Raw genomic sequence first — 21,748 nt, 5'->3', positions numbered from 1 at the left:
GAGACTGAGATGTGCGGTCAACAACGAGGGCCACTCCATCACAACCATCCACATCTGGTATTCGCGTAATTGTGGGAACCATTTCTGTCTTGGCATCCTCTCCCACGTTCACGCAAACTTCCGCTCGCGTCACAAATCAATGTTCCCAGATAGGAAGTATCAGAATAGGATATTTTAGTCCCGATTAAGAAGAATAAGGCAAAATTCTTCCGCTTGCCCCGATATTGAAACCTATTACAAGGTTTGAAGTTATTTAGTACAGTTTAGCCACCCGCCAGAATACGAAGGGCAGCCTGTGCGTCCACCACGGAATGCTGAATGTTATTATGATGTGAGATTTTCAACAACTGAGACGCTTTTTAGTGAGGAATTTTCGCTTTATTTTTTTATAGCTATATATATTGTCAAGACTAATTAAGGCGTAACATGCTGTGGTTATTATATCTATGGAAGGATGTTGAATACTCTCCAGAGTATATTAATAATCAAGTGACAATATTTTGGTAATAATTTACCAAAAATCTCACACATGAAAACGGTCCTGTAAAATGATTTATTTATTTTATGAGTAAAATTTGTATAATTTATTGATACAATAGTTTAAAAATGCAGGCTGTTAACGCACCTAAAAAAATAAATTCCTTCTTGACAACTGGCAACTGAATATAACCCTTACCATTTATGATGTACGTTGAATCGATGTGAAGATTTTGGCCAATTCAATATCATAAATTTTCCGGTTTATATGGTCTCAAAAAGCATATGGCGGACGATTTATTTTGCATTGAAACCTGATAAATTCTTTTAGATAAAATATGATCAGATTGTGACCGCTAGAGTGTATTTGTTATATTTAGATGATAATCGTTAGTTTTTAATGTGTAAATAAGTTTATTATACTTGAAGTTCTGTACATAATATTTTTGTTCGTGGACGTTTTCCGTATTGTATTGTGAAAAACGAAAAGTCTGTGATATAAACAATACTTAGGTGATAGAATAATTTTTCTCTATACTTTTGTAAATATTGTATAAATATTTTAGATTTTTAGTAGAGTTAATATATTGAACGAAGACTGAGTTTTTTGTGCGAGATTGCGAGCTATGTCAGCAGTGAGTTTATTGTCTACACTTAAGGAGAAACCAACGGACGACAACCAAAAAGATGAAGTTAACCAGTCAGGTAACTAATTATCTTTTATTTTAAATGCTTGAACTTCTAATAATATGAGAAGTTTAATGTTGTCAACACTTTCTAATTTAGGCGTCGTAGAATATTGTCCAATTAGTTTTTGCCAATACTAGCTTAAAGTTTTGACAAATATTAAGGTCAACTAACCTTGCCAATTTCTTTAATTTACTAGCCATATTAAATATTCCATTAGTCTATCATGTTTTCTCTAGAGGATAATATTGTAGTTTATTATTTGGCATATTTACATAACCTGCCATTGATATTCAATTTTTTTATATAATGTCAAACAGACATCAACCCTTCCAGAGCTTTTTAACTGTTTATGGAGAAAGCTTCATATTTATTTAAAAAAACTTAATAGTTCATTTCAGCATTTTTATGCATCATGCAGTAGAACATACACATCACTTAATGCAATATAGTAGATAATATGTTTGTTAGCTATTCAAATCAATTACAGGACAACAACATTATGATACTGCACCATAAGGATTAATAAAAGCATAATCTTGGACTCTTATTTTTGATAATGAAGTAGTCTAAATTAGCATTTTAATATAAGTTGCTGATACCGAAGTTATTTTGCTGGATCTTCTTAGACCCATGTAAATTCTTTAACATACTTTTAGCCTATAAAGTGAAAATCCACAGACAATAATGTAAATAAGTTTTGATAACTTGGGATATGGGTAGTAAGTACCTTATATTATAATTTAAAAAAGGGTTTTGTGTAAATAATGTAATGTAACATATGTCATGTTGTTCTGTTCCAGTACATATCATTTAAGCATTGAAAGCTCATAAATGTAACCTCCAGACTACTGAATACTTTAAAAAAAATCCCTAAAAGTTTTGGACAATATCAATTTATGAAATTAATTAAAAAACAATATTATTTTAAAATATAAATATAGTATGTATAAGCATTCTAAAATATATTTATTTTGCAAACCATGGATTCAATACTGAATGTGTTCATATTGAAAAACATGATAGTACTCTATGAAAAGTTTACATACAAATATTATAGAGTCTGAAACCATATTATATGTGTGTACTATACAGTTGAGTAACCTAATAATGTGATTTGCGGTTTTTAAACTAAGCTTATGATGGTCAGGTATTTATAGGAATTTATAAGATCAATGTAATTAATAAATCTTATATTTTATGTACAAATTGTTTATTTCTTAATATTATGTTTCAAATAGAATATGGATAGAAGCAATTATGTTTGATTTTTTAATCATAAACAGTATAACATTTCCAAAAAACATGATTTTTATAAGTCCTTCTTCCTGTGGTTAGTGGGATAAACTGCTTATTAAAACCAGAAAGAAAAGATGATTTATACTGGATAAATAAATATTTTTAATATGTGTGCATGTGAAACATAATGTTTTATGTAAACATAAATTCATATGCAAATGCACTGACACTTTGTGAAACAATTGTTTAAATATGCATTTTGATCTTGATGAAGTGGCTTATACTACATAAAAAAACGGTTACTTTGTACATGTATGTAACATTATGGTGGTTCTCTTTGTAACATCTTCAATTTACAGTTGACCTAAATCTACCCCTTATAGTTATACTATAGAATGTCTTTATATACAAAAGTGTAGCTTATTGTCTATTTTATAGACTATGGAATGGGTGATGTAGGTTCTTGATACAAAGTAAAGGGATTTATTCCCCTGCCGTGATTGAAGGGTGCAAGCGAGTGAAGGTCAAGGGTACTCTCCCCTAGTACAACATAACAATATATTTGTGCAAGCTTCATTTGCACTCCATTAACATAAGTTTGATCAATAAAAATGTTTAATTTTAATAAAAGTAATATTAAAATACAATTTTTAAACTGCTGCAATCACTTAATAGGAAATTATATATTATCCCACATTTTAAGTCAAAAAGTGATGTACAGCCAAAACTGATAATGATTGCAATGATATTCATGTTACATAGTTGTAACAATTTCTCCAAAACATGTATTAATGTATTATTTCGTTGACGGCTGTAATTCGCATAAATATTGACAATCGGAATTTGCTGCATTGGCAAATTAAGTGCTAATTTTAACGATTTGTAACTTATACAAGGAATAGTGATGATACGACTTGTAGAATTTGTTATTTGTTTTGAGAATACCAAAAACCAAGTTTTAAATAAATTCGTTATTATATACGCATCGTTGTGTTCGCGATGAATATATGTATATGAATTTCATAATTTACGCCGTCATGACGGTGGTTTAAATTTGTTTCCATCGTTTTGACAAATTTTCTTAAATATGAGGGTAGATTAAAATGAGATGAGTTAGCTTTGACCGTTGCCATTATAAATTTTAGTCTATAAGGCGTTGTCTTTGTGCGTGTACGGATATTCTAGCTTAGAAATATTTGCGTTTTGTTGAACCGCTTAGCATTTTTATAACTGGATTAGAACCTATTCGTGCCTTTGCGCATATAGCAGCGTTTTGCAGACAAATTAATTTTTAGTTTAGTGTTAGTGTACATTGTTAGGGTTTACGTAATTATAGTGTTAAGTTTTATTTTTTAAGTAACTTGATGATGGAGATAAAGAACGCTATTTGCAATACGGTTAAGAAGGGTCGGTCTCGTAGAAAGAAAGAGAAGCGTAGCCGCAGGAAGCGTAGCCGTTCAGCTAAGGCCAGGCCTAAGATGGCTACTCAAATAACAACTAAAAATAATATAAAATCACCAGTGAAGTGCGCTGTTCATGCTTTTCTACTACGTTATCAGAGTGCATTAAGGAAGGTGCCTTCTCAATTGCCACCGAAAATACACGCCGGCCCGCCTTCTAAGAGGGTTAAACGGGTGTCGTGGTGTAAGTTTTAGCTTTTGATACGTCCTTGTGACGCAAACGTGCAAAATGGCGGCCCTGAAAATTTTCCAATCTTATACGCAGTTTTTGGCTTCCTATCATTTAATATAGAATACGATTATACACAGTTAATTGGATCATACATACAATAGTTTATAGATATTTCTTTGCCTGTAAAATTACTTGGGTATTATTATGCTAGGTAACTTAAAATACTTATTTTACCGACTTCCTAATTCAAATTTTATTAAAGTAGTTTATATAATAATTTCTAAAGCACGTACATATTTTACTGTTAAGCACTACTATACTCTCTGGTTTCCCTTCAAAACGTATAAATCTTTCGCCTTTTTACTACTATGCAAAAAAAATGTCTCGAATTAGAAAATGTTATGTAATATAACTAAATAATATACATTTTAAGCGACCTCGAAATGTCCTTGCTGTTATACAGGTGTTTTTGTTGACATCTTTGATGATCGGCTACGTCTTTAGATGCTACGCCCTAATTTTACTTACTATAATATATATACCATATTGACAGGTCATGACGAAAATTCGGTCTCGGGAGGCAATGGTGACCCGGCAGTGTTGGCGATGGGCCCGGTACGGAAGACGCTGACGTACACACGCGACGAGCTGTTGCGTATACGCAACTCGCCGCTCGTTAAGCAGGGTCTTGAGAACGCGTTCGCCGGGAATGAAGTGATGGCGCTGTAAGTAACATCAGAAACAATTTATATGCACATTTTGGCTAGAATTCGATGCACTAATACAACGTTAACAAGTTTCATTAACCCCGTAGCAGCGAGCTTATTTATGGGAGTCACTATTAGCAATTATATAATATTCACAACTCAACATTTACAGAGTATTAAAGAGACGATCAGATTCACCCCATGAGGAAGAGAAAGGAGCGAAAGGCGACGCACCCAATGAAAATCATAAGGTATACTATTATTAACAACATATAATGTCTTAATTAAAAATAGGCAATCATTAGGATATGGTACATCCACTTTTTATTTTGTATATTGATTCCTCTATACATGAGCAATTTGTAAAACAAAAACTTAGTTTAGTAGTTCAGGCTTTTTTACGTTTATGCTTGAACTGTATCTTCTCCCTTAGGGTATCTTTAGTCGTGAGCGTGATCGCGAGCGGCGTTCGGCCGATCCGCGTGAGCGCGTGCGTAAAGAGAGTGAGAGCGGTGGGGGGATAGTGTTGTCGCCTCAACGCCGTTTGTTCACCTCTGGTTGTGGGGCACCGGGAGCACCAGCCGCTCAACCGCCCCCCCAACTGGCTAGAACGCGCCCGGAGTCGCCCTTGTCTGCCACTGCCCCCCAAACTGTGCAGAAGACGGAGCAAGGTGAGTTTATAAAGCATATTATGACATACAAGACATTTATACCACAAACAGTTTTAGTATGCATAACGCATGCGTCCTAGCGGGATTGTAGAATTTACCATTTCATGAAATTACGGGGCAAACGTTCTTTTCCTAGTATATTATTACGTGTTTCTTTTTGTGTCATCAAAATTACTACTCTGTTTTGTAGTTTATATTAATAGGATTACCTAATCAAATGAAAACAAAAAGTTATTTTGTGTAACGAAACCTAACCTAACCTACATGGCCTTTGATACGATGACTTTTTGATCAATAAAAGCCATTTAGAAAACTGTAACATAAAGGCCTATATAAATTGGCAATTCCAGGTGACACGTGTTTTAAGTTATAATACGATGTTGTATAGGTTTGCCTACATTAATTTAATTTGAGAGAAATGTCCGATTCATACTAAATAATGCTAAGTATACATACAAAATTTCTCACAACAAATTATCAAATTGCACAGTTAACCATTGGTATAATAAGTTCTCAAAATGATCACCACAATCCCATTTAGCTGGTCGTCGAATCGGCTCGGGCAGGATAATGGTCCGCGACGTACCATCAAGTGGTTGGGAGGAGAACGAATATCGACCAACAGCGGAGATCTATCGTCCGCCCGGCGCGATGCGCGAGCGTGAACGCGAACGTGATCGTGATCGCGACCGTGAGCGTGATCGTGACCGCGACGACCGGCGTGATGACCGACGAACCAATGGTGATAGGTGAGTAGATGTTAAATGACTAAGGTGGATTTCTGACAATGCACTTTTAAAACCATATGTTACATACAAGTGTAACTCAAATCTCGTAGATAGTTTTTCAAAGTATGTATAAAATATGACGTATCGTACGAACCGAATTTATTAATTAATGATAAAATTAGTACATAAGGCATAGTTGCTGGCTAAAAGACTTAAGAAATTACTCACATCAACTGTACTACTACTATTATGGATAAATAAAATTAATTACTTGTTTCAACATTATTAAAAAAAATATTGTGTTAATGCCCTGTTACTGTGCAGTCGTATAGGGAGCATTCAAGTAATACTTGCAATTTTTTGGAGAATCTTGACCCCCCCATGAAACGCCGTAACGTTTCGTGACCACCTCAGTGACTGTTTATACCTAAAACTTACCATTATGTGGTGTAAAGTACTGGAAAGTCGAAAATAATATTATCCATAACGCGCAATGCAATCCCCGCCCCGCATCGTAACGTTTTACAAGAGGACCCCGAATTCGTTACGTAACGAATACTTGAATGCTCCCATACATCATTGAAGGTTTCAAGAACATCATTGACTTTGCAGGTTCGAGCGACGTTCATTCGGAAGAGATTCTTTCTCTTCTGACATGAAACGGGAGAGAGATGACAGATTTAACAACGACAAGCACCGAGACAGGTAATTCAATTTGACATAACATTTGAATTTTTTGGTCATGCGTGGATAGTCTAGGATTGTACCAGTTACGACTCGTTTTTAGTATATGAAAACGGATCGCTAGTCTTTTTAATCGATACACATAACGATAAACGGATATTTTTATCCCCCTCACTGAGGCTGAATAGCTATAATTGCCAGACAATTTTTCATTTATATTATGTATTGTAAGTGCTTTGGAGAGTTCACAAGCGTCTTTATAAATAAATGATCATCTAAGCTAAGACCTGCGGCTAAGTCACAGTAATGAGAAAAGATGAAACCAATTATTACCTACTAAATAATTAATGGAATTCAATACCCTTGAATTTTTACGGTTGAAAAGAGAATACGACGAAAGTCAACTTATCATAGATCAATTAGCATAAGTGAATTTTGTTTATCTCTAAATTATGTTGTAAATCTTTAAAAAAAAATTCTTTAGTTTCATCTGTTATTAGTTTCTTTATAATATAGAGCAGTGTTGACCTAGTGGCTTCGGCATGCGACTCTCATCCCTGAGGTCGTAGATTCGATCCCCGGCTGTGCACCAATGAATTTTCTTTCTATGTGCGCATTTAGCATTAGCTCGAACGGTGAAGGAAAACATCGTGAGGAAACCGGCTTGTCTTAGACATAAAGAGTCGACGGCGTGCGTCAGGCACAGAAGGCTGATCACCTACTTGCCTATTCGATTAACAAATGATCATGAAACAGATACAGAATCTGAGGCCCAGACCTAAAAAGGTTATAATGCCATTGATTATTATTATAAATATATGGCTTTACACATAGGCGTCATCTGTCTGCAATTATTGTAAATCCCCTTATTGATGGGGATTTACAGTTTTGGCGAAATTTATTTTGCCAAAACTTAATTGGTGATTTCGTTATTGAGAGTTACAGAATAGGGATTTCCGGATGGGATTATGGACAAATTGAGGAAATTTATATATAGGCACACTTAAAGGACTATTAATTAAAATTTAATACTAATAATTCCTGCATTTGTCAGGGAGGACAATCGCAGGTCAGGTGGACGATACGGTAGGCGGTACGACAAAGAAGATGAGCCCGAATGGTAAGTTTAAAAAAAAATATATTAACCACGTAGTGAGCTAGTCACAGACGTGACGTCATCATTTAAAAAAATAGGATAGTCCTACACGACTGTGGGTCTTATGAGTTTTGACAGTTAACAGAATGGGGTTTATATTTATTTTTACCTAAAACTACTTTTTATATAGGTTTAGCGGAGGGCCGACATCTCAGTTGGAGACGATTGAGTTGCGGGGCTTCGACGAACCTGTTAAGAAGACTAATGGCAAGGAGAAAGAAAATGAGGTGAGATTGATTTTTAAATATTTGAGATGACATTTTAAGGAAAGATTTGGTCAGTAGATGCGCAATAGTCGTTTTTAGGCGATGAGCAATCTTTCTCCCAAAACGCAAAACTTCGCCAAATTACATACATTACACTAAGCTATATTGCTTATATTATATATTAAGCGTGCGGAATGCTTGAGGTCGTAGGTTCAAACCCTGGCTGGAATGTTTTTTTCATGTGCGTATTTAACACTCCTTACGGGTAAGGAAATCATCGTGGGAAAGTAGCCATTATATCTAAGGCATGGGCCTTAGATATAATGTCGACGCTGTGTATCAGACACAGAAGGCTGACGTACTTGCTATATAGAAAAAAACAAATGATGTAACATATACATAAATATAGACATAACATTTATTACTAACAAAATAAAAACACAGAAAAAACAATAATTAAAAAATGAATCATAATAGAGAGATAATAATTATATATATTAATTTAATTGTGTAATGCGTGTGTCCTGTGGTTGTAATTGGCTCTGGCTCAGCATTATGCTGAAGAGCAGAGTTGTTCCACAGTGCTGGTCATTCTGACAGAGACCACAGCAGCTAGTTTGCGCCTCAGTCGCAAAAAAACAAATAAGAATGTAATACTCAGTAGAAACAAATAATAATAATAGTAAAAGTTAATAATAATAGTAAATACCAGGTGAGATCTAAAAGCTTGTGCCACTAAACTTTTTTTTAGTGTTGTTACTTATTTAATCACTAAAACAAGTAATATAACTAAGTCTTTAATTTTTAATGTAATATTTATGTACAAAAGAATACTTATCGATACTGATTAGTATAAAACAAAAATTCTTTACAAGCATTTTCTGTTATATGTGTCTTTTGTAACACGCAATTATACATTTTTGAAAGAATATATTTTTTCCAAAAATAAAAAAAAACAATGGTGCTACAACCTTTTTAGGTCTGGGCCTCAGATTTCTGTATCTGTTTCATGATTGCTTGTTAATTGAATAGGCAAGTAGGTGATCAGCCTTCTATGCCTGACGCACGCCGTCGACTTTTTTGGGTCTAAGGCAAATCGGTTTCCTCACGATGTTTTCCTTCACCGTTCGAGCTAATGTTAAATGCGCACATAGATAGAAAGTCCATTAGTGCACAGCCGGGGATCGAACCTACGACCTCAGGGATGAGAGTCGCACGCTGAAACCACTAGGCCAACACTGCTCTAAAATATATATTAATGTAAAAATTCTTACAGAAATGGAATAACAACAATGGGTCTCAATCGCCCGTGGAGAAGTGGAGAAAGGAAACGTCTTCCCCCAATCAGACTGAGACGGCAAATACAACTAGTGTAAGTAATAATAATAATTATTATATCACTAAGGCAATTATTGTGTTTACTAACCCATTAAACCTTATAAGAATTTAAAGTAATTAAAAATATAATTTAAAAAAAAACAAGTCAAAATTTTGGTGTATCTAGTGAGGATGTAAGACTGTTTTTTATTTTCATTTTGAAATAATACTCGTAACCAGTTGACCGGACTATAAAGCCGATCGTCGAACGCCAACTAAACTAAGTGGAAACTTAACGCATCGAACTAAACTAAGTAAACACATACAATTCTGATAAGAAAGTAGCTAATTTGAACACTTTGTTTAACGAACTAGACGTTGATAATTTTAAAATGTACTATCGTGTATCTAGAGAACAGTTTAATGAGTTAATTAGAATTGACGATTGCCAAGGACATCGCTAAGATTGATACCAATTTTCGATAAGCTGTATCGCCAGAAGAAAGACAACGTTCAAACAATGCTAGCGAGAGGCGCCAGAGAGGTAAGGCAAGAGGGAGTGAGAGACGCTTAGTTTAGCTCACGTAGTTACGGATCGGTACACAAGTATATACACGAACTAACGGTAAGTTAGTTCGACTTAGCTGGGCTATTTTAGTTGGCGGTTAAGTTTGCGGTGGACGCACTAGTATGAAAAACTGCCTCAACTATGCGAGCTAAGCTGAACTAACTTAGTTTGGTTGGCAGTGGCGATCGTTTTAAATTATAATAACCACGTGAACTGGGGTCGGCTTTATTATGAAACGTGGATGAAAGTAAGTACCGTTTTTGTTGCCATGGTTACCATTTGTTATGTGGTAATCACATCGTTGACACATCACACTATGATAACTAACTTTTACGTTTAATAATAAAGCTGGGTACGTTTGTTTGAAACCGGAAGATCTCTACTCTGTATTAAAATAAAACAAAACATTAAAAGTTGCTTCGTACATATTCTTACGTACGATTTTTGATTGATTTCAATGATTTATTCTGATTTTATTTCGATATAATTGAAATATCTTTTTTGTTGAACAGGATAAGGATTCAGGTGTGGAATCCAAACCCGAGGAGCCGGCTGTCAATAATGATCAACCCGATTTTAATTTGGATGAATTCCTCCAATTCGACCAAATACCCGACGTGCTTACTGTAAGTAGCTTATACTTAGGAATACATTTTACGCGTTTTGGCAAAGCAAATTTGCTGGTAAACACGCTATGTGTCTGAAATGTATATTCAGGCTAAAGCATCATGTTAGTATAGATGTTACAAATAAGAATTGAGTAATAATCGTAATTTTTCAGACTATTTCACTTAATGTTTTCATGTCTAACACAAAGTTATGCTGAAAATCTTTCGGTGAAAAGCTTTAGTTTTGATATAATATGTCTCAACAATGTATATAACGATAATTAATTCTTTTGAAGTTTGATTTTTAACCAGGACTGCACCGGGATATAATATCCAATAGCCGTTAGTTAATCTTTTAAAAAGGTGTTTCAGTTTCAATAACTTTTATATTTTTTGGTAGAACGGTACAGGAGATACTGAAGAGAGCCGATTCAGTCGGTGGTTCCGGAGGGAGAGTCCCACGAATGATTCGAAGCACTATGAACGACTTATGCATAATATGGTTGATGGTACGTAATTTACTTATATGTGTTTATCAAACACCAAGATTATGGAGCATGATAACTTAATTAACTGTTAGTTAAGACCTTTCAAATAATGGTATTGTAGTTTGCTTGGGATATATGAAATTATTTATTGCAAACTATAAACCCCGAGTTCGTTCCCTTAACCTGGAAGCTTCCGGGTTTTTTCTCGAAGTAAGAAAAAATGCTGAAGAATAAAAAATAAAATTTGTTAACGTACTTCCAAACACAATTAATCCCCAACGCAAGGTTTAAGGCTAATATAAAAGGTGATATCTCTTGACCCGAGAAAGATTAGTGATTTTTATTGCTATTCTATACAACGGGAATCATGTAAACGAATTTCCTCCAGATCTCGATAATTCAACAAAAATAGAACCACCTACTAGTACGATGAATATGAGCGGAATGCCCATGGGTGGTATGCTTAATGGTGTGACCGCTATGAATAACTTGCCCATGGGCGGCTTCATGGAGCAGCCGTTTAATCCACCTACCAGCACGCCATCTTTGTTGGATCTGTTGAGGGCGAACCCGTATCCGGATGAGAGAGCAGGTAATTTTGTTGCCTTATTATTTGAAATATGTCTTTTCTGTCGTTTCTTATATTATTATTTTAGCCTAAAACTAATCCTGATCAATCCATCATTAATAAAAACGCCACCGATATTTTTGTCTTTCAGAATTGAATTCGAACGTAAGCGGTAAGATTCACAGCTTAGAGGAGCTCGAAGCTCGTCTGCGACCGCAGCCTCCTGCGCATGCGCAGCCGCCGCCGGCTGACAGAGACTTGTCTGCCTTCAAACGACTCGTGAGTGTTTCCCAATAATGTTTATAAAAACCAATTATTTTTATACAAAATTTTAGTCCGGTATGCTAAATAATTCAGCAAACTAAGTGAGTGTCTTTAAACAGTTATGTTTTTTAATTTAACAGTTGTCTCTGAATTATAATATAAAACACCAGTCCCAACGTAAATTAAGTTTAGAAATATTTTTAAGCGCTTGCCTATAAAACTGCTTGATTAAAGTGATATTTGTGATTTTAGCTAGCGCAAGTATCAGGCGGTCACGTGGTTCCGGCGGATCGTGCGCGTGCGCCTCCACCCGCGCATCATGCTCACCACAACGCGCCTGCGCAACCCATGAGCCTTTTGCAGGTAAACTTTAACTTTTCTCTGATGTACAAACGCTTTGTTATTAATTTATCCCCTAAAATGTTTAGCATTGAATGTTCTCATTGGTTTATAGATGTTGAACAAAAGTTTGGAAAAGCAACAGCAGCAGCAACAGCAACAGCAACAACAGCAGCAGCAGCAGCAGCAGAAGGTGCAGCAGCAGCCGCACATCCCACCGGAGCTCCTATACAAGCTCCTACATGTACAGGTTTGAAATTAATACTCGCTGATGTTGTTGTGATGGGAATTTTAAAGAATTTAATTAATTATATCTAAAATAGGGGTTAATTTATTATAAATTAGTTAACAAATACCGAGGTTCGATAATTTTAATTGATGAAGTATTTTCGAACCCATTCGACTCTAGAGTCCATCAAGAAGCTAAACAATTCTTATACCGGCAACACACTCATGAGCTCTTTGGCATTAAGTGTATTCATAGACATTGCGGTGTCACTCAACATCCGGTGAGCTTTCTACCCGTTTACTAATAACTAATGATTTCTTGTTCTTCATTTTCATGATATTGTTAACAAAATGTAAAAAATGTAATGTAAGTGAAACTTTTTTATGACCTTATTTTTCAAAAATTGATCTACTATATGCAACTTACAGAAATTGGTTAAATAAAGTTTAACAAAAAGCTTTTACTATCATAGACATGAATATAAATAATACAATTATTTCATTTTACCTTATTACTACTAAGATTATTACAGAAATTCATTAATTGTAATAGATTTATTACTATTATTGTTATCGTATCTATATATATTATTATAACATATTTTTGTTATTAATGGCTTCGAATCTCTTCCAATCAACTGTGGTAAGGACAAGAAAAAGATGGCACGTAACGGAAAAATGTGACGGTATTTTTTTTCCAACACCGATAAATAAGTTTCACTTCAATAATAATTTTTGTAATATTCTTTCTAAGACAGCGAATTGCGTAGAGATGTCGGAGGTATTCCATTTTTCAATTATCAAAACGTTGTCTAATTTGTTTCTAAGAAGCTCATTAGCTAATCAAATATCTGATTAAGTGTATATAGTATATTCAGTAGCATAAACATGCATTTCTGCCAGAATAAAAAAAAATTTATAATCTTTTGAGTCATCCTTCCTCAACTGAGCATTTTAAAGGCACTTTTTGCCCCGCACCACCATGCATATCAGTTCATCAGCACATGGACAGTATTTTCAAAGTATCTAAATGTATGAAACTTTCTCGTATTTCAGCGGCAGCAACAAGCGCCGAGTAGCGAAATGGGGCCTGTGGGTCTTTCGAACGCTGATAGAGAACTGCTACAGCGGCCTGAAGCCCAAGCTATCATACATGGTAAGGTTTTTACACAGCAAGACTTTTGGGTTTATCGAACTCAAAATTCAGATTTCTTTCAATATTTGTAATAATAATAAAGTCTAAGGAGCTAATATTTTCAAAAATTAAATCATTGCAGGTCTAAAAGCCGGTGAGATTACAGTTCAGCATCTGATGCAGCAGCTGGGTAACCCCGGTCTGCAAAGCAGGCACCGGGAAGTCTTGCTCACAATACTCCGGCTGAACCATCAGAGACAGGTAACTTTGAACGTAGCACAAAGTTTATTAACCGACATAAACGGAATGTTTCCATTTCTCGAAAACTAAACGTCAAATTGTGAGCTGGTGTTTTTTAAATCAGGTTTATTCCATCATATAAAAGCTTCCTCATTAACTGGAACAATATTATTTTTTCTATAATATTCAGCATAGATAAATAAATAATTGTCTTATTTAAGCAATATCAAGGAAAACAGTAATGGGTCACTGAAAAACTCAGATATGCTTTTTCAATTAATATGAACGCGAGAGGTTTTCTGCGATTACGATGTTGGATTTTATTTTAAAAAATATTCAAGTTTTCTAAAGCCGTGATTGGACGCTAGTATTATGCAAAGCTATTTATATATATTTTTAATATTGCAGCAAATGGTCGGTTCCCCGCTTCCGAACGTGAATCCTCATCTCGGAGTCTCTCATCATCAGCCACTGAGGCTCTCGCCAGTGCCGCAGACAGGTCAGTTCTACTAATTGTAGTTAGCCATAACTTTATAAAATAAAATAAGAATCTTTCTATACTTTGCGTGTCTTGGCTACATAATGTCACTTTAGAATGAACCAATTACTAAAAAATATTATTTAGTAGTAACCCGTTGCAAAACGAAATATTGTACATTTTTACTCTTTATATAGAGGTGGATCATCGAAATAATTATCCTTATCTAAGTATGGCCACGGAATTAATCAGTTTGATTAATACCAAAGCATTGGTTGGATTAACATATACAAAGTATGTTAAATGTATGAAATGTTTCAGGCACAATTGCAAACATTTCCCTTACAGCTTTACCTATTGCGTGGCTATTAATATAGATTTTAGAACAATTCCTTGTAGAAGTAAAATTATGTCAGTTGTATCTCACTGGACGCAGCTTTTTGCATGTCACCGATGATGGCTAGTCCCAACCCGCTCGGAACTCACCAACAAGGTAGACCCCTAGAAGACTTAGATCTAGATTAAAAAAATACGCAATAAAATAATGCACAGTAGTATATAGTGTTAAAATGCTACTTAAGTCAGTTACAACGTTTTTACACATGTGCTAGTTTACCTGCTTAATGTTAATAATGTATGTATATATTGAACAAAGCCTATCTTTATCGTCAAAGCATAGCTTGGATTTAAAGAATACTGAATACACACACGTCTTTAATACAGAAGATAGATATTTTCTATTGATGGAAAATACTTATTTTCGTTGAAATATTTCGTTGTTCAGTTCAGCTGTTTTAGCCATAGTTCTTAAGGGTGTTACCACACCAATCGATCGATCGACCGATGTCATCGATCGATCGATCGATTGGTTTGTTAGCTTAAATTGATCGACGGCACCGGCATCGATGGCCCCGGGTGACATGGGGAGCTCAAACGGCTCAATCGACTTCGACTAATCCATTCTACCATCGATCGATTAGTTAGTCGACCTGTATCCGTCAATAAATTAAAGCTACCAAATCCTAATGATTCCAGTGTTTGTAATTTTAAGGAAAATTTTACAGGAATTAAACATGGTTGTTTAAAACAATGCATTTATGTCACGTTGGGACATTTTTCTAATTAAAATACGCATTGATTTTTAGAAGGCAAACATAAATGGATGGATGTCTCTATTTAATATTTAGCTTGATGACACAAAATACTAACTCACAGGTCGTATACCGTCCCCACGGGAAATGATCCACTCGCAGTCGCTGATGCAGGGCGCGATTCTCAAGAAGAAGTTGGAGGAACGCCATCGACGTGAGATGCAGCAGCAGCAGATCAAGCATCCCACACCCATCTCGTTTACACCCACGTCGGTAAGTTACGGCTACAAAGCAATAATATATAAACAGAGTTCTGATTGAGCAGTTTCAGTGTGAAAAGGATAGCTCCAATATTTATTGTAAATTTAATATTCGTTGATTTATTTAACTCCCATTACACACTTTGCTTTTTTTATAATATCTATACTAATATTGGAAACCGAAGACTATGCTTGTTTACCAATATTAAGAACAACTACTAAGAGGTAGTATTTACCAAAGAATGTAATATAACAGTGCATTTGTATTGACTTTCTATGTAACGCCCTTGCTCGTAAGGTGAAGGATAATATCGTGAGGAAACCGGGCACACCTTAGGCCCATTAAGTCTGGAGAAAAAAGATCACAAAACAGATACAAAATCTAAAAGGCCGCTGGTTTTATTACGTCTGGATTAAAACAATTAAAACCACTTTTCACAGGTTTTCCTTATACTGTGGATTCAAAATGAATTGCATTTTTTGAGCTAGTATTCTTGTAGTTATAGTGTAGTGCAAAGTAAAGTGCCAAGACAAAATAATGAATGATGCCGCATATTATGTTAGAACATCTTAACTTCTTCAGCCTGGATCTCTTTCTTTTCTTTCTTTCAACTGTCAGTTTCGTCATCTAACCATTTTTTGTCTAATATGGATATGTGGCCCGTGGCTTACAATAATTGACGCTAGTTAGCAAATGCTAAAGATAAATTGCCGTTTTTTTGTTAACCTATGTTTCTTTAATTGAAGTACTATTTATTCAGGTGTTACGTAAGATGACAGCAGAGAAAGAGTCGGACGCGCCAAGCCCTAAGCAGTGGAGCCAGCCTCACAAGCTACCCCAAGGCAGGCCCATTGTTAAGGTACAGATATTCTTTGAACAATAATTTTACTAATTTATGTTAAATTATAAAGTACTAGGGGACCCGTCAGACGTTGTCCTGTCTTAACTATCAATATTAATTTCGAATTGGTATATTTGACAAAAAAAAAATATTTCAGAAACAAAGTGTTTATTATTCTAATGCTTTATGATGAATACATTCTTTTTTTTTCTGGCGCGTATATAAATAGTTTTGTTGGTACTTCGACATGGGAACAGGCAACATATAACTGGCCATGTGAAAAACATGGATTTTCAAGATTAATGCAACAACCAATTAGTGACTGTTATTATTTTATCAATATAATCACTCCCATCGAATCAAAAAAGTTTGAAGGAAATAAATAAAAATTTGCTATCATAACAAAAGTATTCTTAAATTTTCTAATTTTCCGCGCAATTTTCTTATTTTTTTCTTTCATAAGAACTTTCTCATGACAATATCAAACACAACAGAACAGACAGAATTAACGAAATCAGTCCAGCCGTTCACGCGTGATGAGGTGACCAAGGGAAATAGGGATTCATTTTGATATATAGATATTATGATCTTTTCATAATATTAAAAATACCAATTCTACAATATTTATAGATATACAATTTATTGTGCATAAAACACAATAAAACCAAACAGAAAACAGAAATAAAAAGTCGAAAAATCGTGAGGAATGTATGTATGAATTAAAAATAATAATAATTTAAAACTTAATATTTATTAAGATAACCTAACAATAAACTTACCAAAATAGAGATAAAGAAGAAGGAATGGAGAAGAATAGCACTGGAATTAGCAATTAAAAAAATATATGTTTAATAACTGCACTATAAATTTATTTTATAATAAAATTATATATTTACAGGGAAACCAAAGCGGTGGAGCGCCCATGGGCTATGCTCCTTCACCCAGTGATTATCACTACATGAGCCAACAGGTAACTTATCTTTTTTATTTTGTAGTATTATAATATAGAAAAACATGTATTTTCTCATTTATTTACCAAAAAAGGAAAAGGCAATGAAGTTATAAGCCCCATTCTACCACTATATTAATATTGAAGGGTGGCACAAAACAAACTTTGTTTAGCATAAACCATATGTTTATGCATACCATATTAAATATACCAGAGAATTCTCATATAAGATATATATATTTTCTTTTTAAGTAATTTGAATGTGTGTATTTCAGCCAATGAGTGGTGTACGTCAATTCCCCCATCAACAATCGAGACAACCAGTTAATAATACGGTTAGTTTTTGGCAATTTTTATATTAATAGAATAGATGCTTTTATTGTAAAATATGTATTTTTATAATATATGATAATCTTAGAATATATGATATTGAGTTAATACATATCGAATACGTCCAGGCTGAACAGTATACAGAAAGTTAGTTATAACTGAAGTACTTGATCGTCTCTCTCTTTTCAACTCTGCAAATAAGTATGAGATAGAAATCAGCAATAAAATTAAAGCTGTAATAATTGGAAAACAGATTTATTGTGCTACTTTTCCATAGGCCTTGATTTATTTAGCCTGAGATTGGTTGTTTTATAGTCTTTATTATTTTCAATGGTCGTTAAATGTTATCTTTTCAGTTTAACATGAACATGAGCCGAGGAATGTCAGGCGGTACCACGCTGCATCAGCTTCTAGTGAATTCGCACCAGAGGTCATTGAACGGTCAGTGACATTGTCTCCTCTTAGTTGTATAATTGCTTAAGTCCTGTTCTTTGTTAATGACAATGTTTGAATATATTGAGACCTTTTTCTAAATTACCCTTTCTTATTTTGCAGAAGTGAACAGCGGTGGTGGTGACAACCAGCTAGCCAAGTGGTTTTCGCCGGAATTACTTGCGCGTGCGTCCGAGGGCAAACTTCCATCAGTGCACGTACCTAATGCCCTCTCCTTAGAAGACCTTGAGCGACACCATCACTCACCAGCGCCGCCGGTGCGCAACTGAGTCCGATGACGCGATATGTAACTCACCTACCCTCCATTTTGTTCTATTTTTTAAAATTTATGCGGGTAGAACCGGCATGACTGATTTTTGACGGAATTGGACAATTTCGAAAGTGAAGAATTCGGAATACCGTTTACGGGATATTCTCATCTTTTAATTTTAAAAATTTAAATCACTCGTTGTGGCCGGAATTTACAAGCCAGAATTCGTGAAAAGTTGCAGTTACCATTTACAAGCAAAATAACAGCAATAAAATGTGTCTTATATTATGAATTTTACAAAGCATAAATCTAGCGATGGTTTGGATTTAAGCGGTCTCAAAATTGCTATTCATATTTAAAAACGAGACCTTATCAGCTATTAATCGAGAAATGGTAATAAAAAATTGGCCAGATATTGCACAGTCGACCATTCACGTATTGATACGGTGATTTCAGAACAGCTCAAAGATGGAGAATAATTGCTGGTACAATTAGTTTCTTTCCAGTTACTTTTTTTTTGTCAAATAGGACTTTTTCTGTCAAACCAAATGCTCGTTGATAAAGTTTTGACAATCGTGTGCTTTTGAGCGAGATTCATCGCATTTTCATAAATTGTTACGAAATTTTGTAATGGCTTTTCAATTAAAAAAAATTGTTTTGTTCACACGATTTTTATTGGATGATATTAAGATTTTGGCAGAAATATTTCAATTATCAAACTTACTACTTGCGTTGTTTGACAAATTAAATTGTATGATGGCATGAGATGATTTGGTAATAATACCTAAAATCATTAATCCGTCGACAAATAATTTGACTAAAGAATGTATTTATTGATGCTTTTTGGTAAAGTGAAAGTCTCCGGAATATGAAATGTTTAAGGTAACTCTTCCTAGTGTACTTTTTGATATAGCATGCTACATTTAAACGAACAAAGTTTTTTTTACATTCGAGTACCGCTGACAAATGCCGTTCAGCAATTGGGCAATTTATGACTTCAAGTTAATTTGTCTTTTATTGCATACGAAACTTGTATTCGTCTGTAGTAGTGGTGCGTTGTCAAAATAAATGCGGCGCCATTAACTGTTATTTATTTTAATATTTCCAAAATGAAAAGGCGAATTATCCGTTTTAAATACTGTATCGATTCCGACCATACACCAAGAGCTAAACATGATTAGCACCGCTACGTGCATGGTGTAGTCAGGCGGTATTATGTAAGCTTAGCTTTTGGTCCATAGTAAGCTGACGAGTTGAGACCTGGGCCTGTCAATTATATTTTTATTTTGATCTCCCGTCCAAACGTTTCAACTTCGGCAATACACGTAAGGTAAAGAAATATCTAGTTAATGTATAGGCGATTAGACGTAAAAGTTCCAGACGTAATCTTTGACTAGCCGGTCAGTTGTAACATGGGTTATGTAATTTAAAATGTAAAATATTATCTGGTAATCTCCACACATGCTCGACGCAGATTAAATTTGCACATAAAACGATCCTTATAGCGTCAAATCGCCTATGCTCTGCCTTTAGCCCAAGCGCAGATTTCTATCAGTCTTAAATTTTGAGATTTCTGTCAATCATGTGTCCTTTGATACTATTTTTTATTAATTCACATCTATTACATGAGGCTTTGGTTAAACCAAGATAAATTAAAGTAGGTCTTAGTAATAAATGGAAATGTATATGTCTTATCTTATTGCAAAAAGTCAATTTTGCGGTAACGTAATTTTAGTCCAATTAAGAGTCTAAAATGTTTGACTGGCATGTTTGCGTTGCGAGCAAGTTGACTTTTTAGAGAGCGGTATTGAAATATTGAGAAAGGTTTAAGGCGCTCTGAAGTCGCTCAATAACACAGATTGTCAGCTTTAAATTATTAAAGAAAAATTCAAAGTTTTATGAAGTTTTATTTTTGTTATCCTATTATACTTAATTGTATGTATTAATTTTATATCATTTTAAAGTTATCCTTCTTAAATTTAAACATGCCATGTCATTCACAGATGACGCGGCATGCCTTAGCATGAGTTCCGACCTCGATTTCACAATTCCCGCCAGCGTGTCAGTGCATAAATTTAACTACTGTCTGACGTCTACTCTACATAGTATTCATATTGCATTTATATAAACTACTTGCAGTGATTTAAATATCTAATTTAAGTACGTAGTCATAATTCATAACACCATTCCTTTGCAAACCATCAAGGTAATGTCGACGTATGTAGGTTATTGGATGCTTCACGCGTTTCGGGCATGCGCAGTACAATCATTCAATACATCTACGTAATGGTTAAAAATGTCACGAACGTGAGTTTCCTAATTCAAACCATTGCTCCCAGTCTCGTCGTTCAGTCGACACGCCTATAACTTTTTTATCTAAGGAAGTACGTTATTACAACTTGTGCTAGCCTTGTTTATTAGGTCGCAGTTTTTAAATGAAAGTGAGGTTTTGTTTGCGTACTATAACCAAACCATAGTTATCTTCCTTAGCGATTTTTCACAAAACAATAATACCATGCAGTGTTTATTTATTTGACGTATTTCAGATCATCGAGCGTAACCAAATTAAAAATTATGGCTCATACATACTTTAATACACCTAACATCTTTTAAAAAAATCATACAATTATTTAAAATTATTTCGTTTGATTGTTGAAAAACGTTCAGTATTAGTTTTTAAGCACATAAAACCAATAACACTACAACTAGTGCAACTACTGTTGTACTGAAGCAAAGAATTAATTGTAAGGAAGGGAGAAACTGGCAAAAAAATAGCACAGGATAGGGAGTGATGGATTCTCATATAATTGGTAAAAGCTAAACACATGTGTAGCTAAACAAAATACATACTCATGTTAGGAATAGATGTAATTTAATAAATAAATATAAATAATTTTAAGTATGTAGTTAACTTTTAGGCAGAACGTCGTAGCTTCACTGAGTTTAAAATTCCTTTGACTATTACCTTATAATAATTATAACTAGAACTTATATACATAAGTGATTCCACTCCTTTCTTGTTTATTACATTTTGGGTGGTTTAATTAATTGACACAAGATCTACAATTTATTGACATTTTTATTTTTTACTAATTAGGTAAGTGTTGTCATTGTGCCTTAGTACATTGTTTTAAGGGGAGATTTATCTGAATA

The 21,748-nt window shown here is 34.4% G+C and overlaps 1 protein-coding gene across 3 annotated transcripts; it reads left to right on the top strand.

The window, feature by feature from the left end:
- Positions 1-745: 745 nt before the first annotated feature.
- On the top strand, positions 746-20,491 carry LOC123712871 (eukaryotic translation initiation factor 4E transporter-like). 3 transcript variants are annotated; one of them, XM_045666216.1, is made up of 25 exons: positions 746-1,182; positions 4,589-4,760; positions 4,915-4,993; positions 5,176-5,413; positions 5,955-6,162; positions 6,754-6,846; positions 7,880-7,945; positions 8,112-8,208; positions 9,464-9,559; positions 10,585-10,698; positions 11,081-11,189; positions 11,557-11,760; positions 11,888-12,015; positions 12,253-12,363; positions 12,455-12,589; positions 13,624-13,723; positions 13,845-13,963; positions 14,351-14,441; positions 14,857-14,913; positions 15,636-15,784; positions 16,533-16,631; positions 17,512-17,583; positions 17,838-17,897; positions 18,249-18,333; positions 18,448-20,491. In XM_045666216.1, exons 1-25 carry the CDS (start codon positions 1,104-1,106, stop codon positions 18,612-18,614), a joined length of 2,928 nt encoding a protein of 975 aa, XP_045522172.1. In that variant the 5' UTR covers positions 746-1,103; the 3' UTR covers positions 18,615-20,491. The 3 variants fall into 3 exon arrangements, with proteins under 3 accessions (XP_045522172.1, XP_045522170.1, XP_045522171.1); XM_045666214.1 differs by lacking the exon at positions 746-1,182 and adding an exon at positions 3,549-4,047; XM_045666215.1 differs by lacking the exons at positions 746-1,182; positions 14,857-14,913 and adding an exon at positions 3,549-4,047.
- Positions 20,492-21,748: the final 1,257 nt, after the last annotated feature.

This window comes from Pieris brassicae, chromosome 8 (genome assembly GCF_905147105.1).
Source record: "Pieris brassicae chromosome 8, ilPieBrab1.1, whole genome shotgun sequence".
In the NCBI taxonomy this organism is placed as follows: domain Eukaryota; kingdom Metazoa; phylum Arthropoda; class Insecta; order Lepidoptera; family Pieridae; genus Pieris; species Pieris brassicae.
The sequence above is the reverse complement of the archived record's forward strand: the minus strand, read 5'-3'. Positions and strand labels throughout refer to the sequence as shown.

Coding starts and splice junctions, on each gene's coding strand:
- LOC123712871 (XM_045666214.1), top strand. CDS start 3,768: ATGATGGAGATAAAGAACGCTATTTGCAATACGGTTAAGAAGGGTCGG. Junction 4,994..5,175: donor CACCCAATGAAAATCATAAG/GTATACTATTAT, acceptor CTTCTCCCTTAG/GGTATCTTTAGTCGTGAGCG. Junction 7,946..8,111: donor AAAGAAGATGAGCCCGAATG/GTAAGTTTAAAA, acceptor CTTTTTATATAG/GTTTAGCGGAGGGCCGACAT.